The sequence below is a fragment of the Hipposideros armiger genome, unplaced genomic scaffold (assembly GCF_001890085.2).
Source record: "Hipposideros armiger isolate ML-2016 unplaced genomic scaffold, ASM189008v1 scaffold_3, whole genome shotgun sequence".
Lineage (NCBI taxonomy): Eukaryota > Metazoa > Chordata > Mammalia > Chiroptera > Hipposideridae > Hipposideros > Hipposideros armiger.
Window position 1 is genome coordinate 9098605 of NW_017731353.1, and position 5797 is coordinate 9104401.

Here is a 5797-nt window from a genome sequence, read left to right on the forward strand (position 1 = left end):
GGGGTGGGGGGGGCCGTGGGGGAGTCACAACCGGGCCTTGGGGTCAGGCCCTGCCCGATCTACCTTGCTCACTCCCACCCCCACGGGTTCCCTGCCTCCCACCTACCGGTTGTTGCCGCACAGAATGGGCTGCAGGGCGGCCCAGAGCTGCACGAAGGCGGAGCACTGGCCCTGCTGCGCGTCGGAGGTCAGGGACACAGCCGACGGGGCACCCTCCTCGGCCGTGGTGTTGGAGCCCGTGCCCGCCCCGGCCCCTGTGCCGTTGCCCGTCCCCGCAGGGCTGCTGGCTGGGGACCCAGGAGCACGGCCGGCGCAGGCACCCTGGGGCAGCAGCAGGGCCAGGGCCGAGAGGACGTCCACGTCCTGCAGAACTTTTTGGGCGTCCAGCAGGTCTTCCAGCAGCGCCTGCAGCCGCCGTGGGGGAGGTGGCTGCTGCTGTGGGGCTGAGCCGTTGCGGGCATCCAGGCCCAGCTGAGGGGAAATGGGGCATGTGGAGAAATGCAGGCTCCGGAGGGGGCAGGCTGGGGACTGATCTCCAGGTGGGCGGCTGAGGTCAGGGTGGAGCAGGGAGGACACTAGCAAAGGGAGGACACAGGCTTGGAGGAGGGGGGCTGAGTGAGAGTCTGCAGCCTGGGGGTAAGGGGAGTACTGGCCAGGGGCTGGGAGACGCAGACTGGGGTAAAGACATGGGGCAGGGCGGGGGTGTGAGGGTGCTGGACACCCAACCACAGGCACACCCCACGCACAGCCTCAGGCCCAGGAGGCCCCTAGGAGTGCTGGTACCTCCTCCAGTCGCACAACAGACCTGCTTACCTGCTGGGCGATCTTGGCCACGTCCAGCTGGTTCCGGAGCTCAGCAGCCAGCCCAGAAAAGCGCTGGGCGCGGGCTGCAGCCTGCCCACTGCAGACAGTGTCTCGGTAGCTAGCCCTGCAGCGCTGGCTGCTGACCCTGGGGCATAGCGAGGATCCGTCCCAGTTCCCTGGAGCCCGGTGCACATGTGAGCTGCTCCAGGAGGGTGGGGGCGAACAGGAGCTCCTGGGGGCAGGGTGCAGGGGAACAGCTGGGAGGAGCCCCAACCAAGAGGAGGCCAAAGCATCACCTGCCCTACCCACTGTGCCAGGTCTGAGACTGCCCAGCGTCTCCAGTGGGGTGAGGGGGAGACACATATCACCATCCTGCCTTTCCCCTGCCAGCCACAAATTCCTGGGACCCTCCCTCACCCCAGAAGGGGCTCAGAATGATCCAGAGGGCCCCTTTCTGCACCCACCGGGCAGAAACGCCCACCCAGAAGCAGGCAGCAGCCTCCCGTCCCAGTAACAGGCCCCTCACCTCCAACCGGAATAGAGAACTGGCACCCAGGCGGCCCCAGGGCTCCTGACCCCTGGGGAATCCTGAGTCCACATCCAGGGCAGGCGAAGGGCCAAACAGCAGGTGATAGACCTGGGGTGTGAGGGGGCGGTGGCTCAGACTGGGGGTTGCCGAGCCTGGCCCTGGGGCTGCCTCAGAGCCCTGCATGTCCCCCCACCCCCACCCCACACACACACCAAGCAGGAGAGGGCAGAGTGGCCAGGGCTGGGAGCTGCCCCTGAGAGCAGACACATGCTCACTGCCGGTGCTTGGCCGGCCTCACCTCGGGCAGGTCCACCTGAGCAGCCAGGAGAGCCCGGGCCGTGCTGTTAGGCAGCGACAGGTTCTGAGACAGGAAACGCCACAGCTCCCTCGGGTCCCTGGCCACCGAGTCCAGAGAGAAGGACACTGGACAGGCAGAAGAACAGAGCTGAGGGCCAGCCCTGAACAGGCTCAGAGCCCAGCTCCGGACACCACAGCTCACCACTGTGGCGGGCAGCTCGGCCAGGCTCAGGAGCTCGTGCCCTGGGAACTCAGAACAATGGTTTCGATGGAGTGCCTGAGGCATGACCCAGGCTGTGGCAGGAAGTCACCAAGCCAGGTTTCAAACCCAGCTGACACTGTAGCTCAGGCCTCATTCCCCCCCACCCACACACACACACAGCCTGCCCTGGACGCACCTGTGGGTCTGTCCAAGTGGCTCTCCCAGGTGGTGGGGCCCGAGCTGAGGGCCTCCAGGTGCTGGTGCAGGGCCTCGAGCCCCGAGCCCAGGCTGGGCCGCTTCGGGTCGAAAAGGTTGCCCTCCTCCACCACGCGGTTGAGGCGCTCCAGCAGCTGAGTGACCCTGCACCACCATCAGATGTCACCCGCCAGCCACCAGGCCCTGGGGTGGGGTGGGGGACGGGTGGCTGGGCTGAAGGGGTGGCACTCACGTGGAGTTGGCATACTGCAGGAAGCCGAACTCGTCCCGCTGGCCATCTGGGCACAGTGACTGCATGACAGGCAGGATGCCAGCGGAGGTGAGGGGCGCTGCTGTGTAGAAAGCTGGTGGGGACAGGGCGGGTGAGAGGGCCCGAGGGGGGGAAGACAGAAGGAGGGTCGAGAAGGGGAGGAACCAAGAAGGGGGAGGAAGACAAAGGCCAAGAAGAGAAATTGAGAGAAAGTCAGGAAGGAAAAGCAGCTTCAGGCAGCAGACAGGACACAGCGCCAAGAGTTCTAGTGCAAATGACCCCAGTAGGTCAGAGGTCGAAGGGCATCTCGCCATCCCTTCCCTACAACTCTCAGAGCATCCCTCTTCCCTTAGCCAGCCAAAGCCAAAATCCCCCCCCCCCACAAGAAGGCAGGTGTGTCTCTGCCCAGAGCCCAGGGGAAGCATATGGGGTCCCCTGCTGGGAAGCAACCTCTGACCTCTCTGGCCAACTGGTTAGCAGAGTGAATGCAGGAGCCTACCAGCGTCTGAGGGGAGAGCAGCCAGGTGGCCCAGCCCCAGGCTAGCCCAAGTGCCCCAGCCCTGCAAGGCAGGACCAGGCGACCCCATGGGGAGAGAGACACCCTGGGAGTCTGACCCAGTGCCCCTGTGACCCAGGTGGCCAGGCCCTTCACTCCCACCACCCACTGCCCCCTCCCGAGAGCCAGCCGTTCCTGACAGTGGGCAGAGGCTCTGCAGGACCCAGCAGGGCAGGGCCGGGAAAAGCTGTTAATGTAAGCAGGAGCGGGGAGGGGTGCTCAGGCCACACCAGGAGGCCCCCCAGGACCATCCTGCAGCTGCGCCTGGGCCAGCAAAAAGGAGGCGGCCTCTCACTTACAGACTGCATGCAGGCGGCGGAGGACAAGAGACCATGCAGGGGAGGGGCAAAACAGAACAGAGAACAGTGAGGAACCGGCGCCTCAGTCACTTGTGGTCACCAGTCAGCCACCACAGCCAGCCACATCCTCCAGCCTGGCCAGGAGGTGTGGCAAGGGACCACGCAGGGAACAGGAACACGGACTGCCCGGGAGCACGGGGGTGGGGAGAGGGCAGAGGGGCCTGTGGGAGCTGGGACACACACGTGTGGTCACGTGCACACACGACATGCGTGCATGATGCAGAGGGCCACCAGCCCCACCTCACCCCACCCACACAGATGTGCCCTGGGCCCACCCCGAGGACCCTCACCTTCCTTCACAGAGATGGTTGGTTTTTTCTGCCGCAGCCCAAGCAGGATGAAGAAGAGGACCAGAGGGATGAAGATCTCGAAAGCCAAGACCCACTGGAAAAGGCGGGCGGAGTGAGGTCACCTGCCCAGGGCTGGACAGGACAGACCCGAGCCCTCCTCTCCGTACCAGACAGATGCCCTTCCCCACAGGGCCTGTCCATCCCAGCCCAGCCCCCACATGCTTCCCCAGGGGCCACAGAAGGTCAACCCAGTCCCTTCCTTTGAGGGCCTTTTCGAAGGGCAACAGGGCAAGTGTTGTCTGGCTCAAGCGAGAATCAGGTTTCCTACCCCACGGCCCAGATCCCACTCGCCATGCTGAGGGCCAGCAGGGACAAGTCAGCCAGCTTGCGGTCCACTCTGACCCATGCATATGCCCCGCTCATCTTGTCCCCCGTTTTCAGGGCCTAGGGCGATGAGGCCTGGCTGGGGGGTGGCCTGGTCAGGGGTCTACCAGTCCCCAGTACCCGATGCACAGGTATTGCTCCGGCCTCTCCCTCACCCCAGGTGGTTCAATGTTCCTAGGATGGCTCTGGCCAACCAAGGCTGGGCACCAGGCTGAGCCCTGCCCGGACCTGCTGTGTGGGAAGGAACTGCGCCGGGGGGGGGGGGGGGGGGGGGCACACACAGTGCGCAGGCTTCCTCTGTTTCACCTGGACAATGGAAGGACCTCATTGTCTCACCTGCACCTCTCCTAGCTTAGGGAGCGGGAGGAGGAGAAGGACCTCAGGCTAGCTGCTGCTGGGGGAGCCTGCCCAGCCTGAGGGTGTGCCTTGACCCCCACCCCCACCCAACTCTTCTCAGAGGCACTAGGTTTCCTTCATCCTCACCCCCCACCCCAAAACGGACTTCAGAGCTCCCGTCCCAGCGGCGCTCTGCCTGGCCCAGGGCGTGAGCCCCTCTCCCCTGGGCTGGGGCAGCTGCTGCTGTGTTTACTGTGCTTGGACAAGAGTGCTCTGTGGTCTGGAACACCCCACACCAGCCCCAGTCCGTGCCAGCCTCCACCCCCTCCCTGAGCCAGGATCCAGCCCTGAGCTGGCCCAGGAGGTGTCACGGGCACCCACAGGGCTGGGGACAGGGGCATGCCACATATATACATGCCACAGGGTGAGGATAGCTGCGTGCAAGCGGCGACCCAGGAGGCCGAGGTCACGGCCATGGTGCCAGCCTCACCCACACCCCCCTGCCACTGGGCACCTCCACCGCGTAACTGCAGCAACAGGCCTCACTGCCTCCTCATTGCTATAGCAACGGCTGCACACGAGCTGCTGGGAGGAGGAGGAGAGGCCTGCTGGGCAGGCAGGCGGGCGGCCAGAGGGGCATCTGGTTACAGGCAGGCAGCACAGGTTCAGCCCCACCTGGCCAGCAAGGTGGTCACACCCCATCCCTTGTGACCAGCGCAGTGCCCCATGTTGTCCCTGGGGCTTGGGTGCCCACCCTGGGCCTGAGCCCCCTCCTGCTGTGTCAAGGGCAGAACAGGTGAACCTAAGGATGGAGTTGCTGCCTCCCACCCAGGTGACTTGGTGACAGTAACCCAGTCACTCCCCCAGGAGCAGCCAATGGCTCCAGGGTAGACCCGTGTCCAGCTGACTAAGGGGATAGGCCACACCCACAGATAGAGAAACAGAGGCACAGAGGGAGGGAGAGGAGCGAGCAGGCACAGAGGTCCTTGGTTCCTACACTCCAGACCAAGCTTTCCACGGGGGGCACCCCACTCCCCCAGAGAGGTGCACAGCACACAGGGCAACTCTAATGTCGACCAAACCCAAAGGTCCAACTCTGAAGCCCAAGATGATTCCGGGAAGGTGGGGGTCCAGCGGGAGCCTGCCCCACCTCTGGGCAGCCCCAGCTCCACAGTGCCAGCTGACAAGGCCTCAGCGACCCGGAGGAAGTTCCGGTGTCCTACCCAGCCCCCCAGGACCACCACAGGGCAGGGGCACAGGAAGGTCTGGGGGAGGCCCAACCCGGCAGGTAGAAGCCACCGCTGGGTGTAGGACAGTGGGCGCCTCCCACCTGCTTGCCAGGTGCCCTGCAAGTCACCACTCCCTTTTCTGAGCCTTGGGGTCCCCCGTGGGTGCAGGGGACATCGTTCCAACCTCTGATCCCAGCCCCCATGGGCCCCTGCCAGCCCAGGGCCCCGGGGCTGATGCTCATGCATGTCCACGTCACAGTCCCTCTTATTCTCCGGAACCCCACCCTGCTGTCCCCAGTGACCCAAAACCTGAGGTGGAGGAAGCGGCATCACGGGCTGCCTGGG

General features: G+C 65.0%; 1 protein-coding gene across 1 annotated transcript in view; it reads right to left on the reverse strand.

The window, feature by feature from the left end:
- The window catches only part of ABCA2 (ATP binding cassette subfamily A member 2), a 23939-nt gene extending 18142 nt beyond the window's left edge, over positions 1 to 5797 (reverse strand). Inside the window, 10 exon segments of the mRNA XM_019642035.1 lie at positions 107 to 471; positions 814 to 921; positions 923 to 1036; positions 1331 to 1441; positions 1632 to 1756; positions 2029 to 2192; positions 2281 to 2392; positions 3154 to 3156; positions 3504 to 3597; positions 5762 to 5797. Of these exon segments, the coding sequence (XP_019497580.1) occupies positions 107 to 471; positions 814 to 921; positions 923 to 1036; positions 1331 to 1441; positions 1632 to 1756; positions 2029 to 2192; positions 2281 to 2392; positions 3154 to 3156; positions 3504 to 3597; positions 5762 to 5782 (1217 nt within the window). The 5' untranslated portion in view covers positions 5783 to 5797.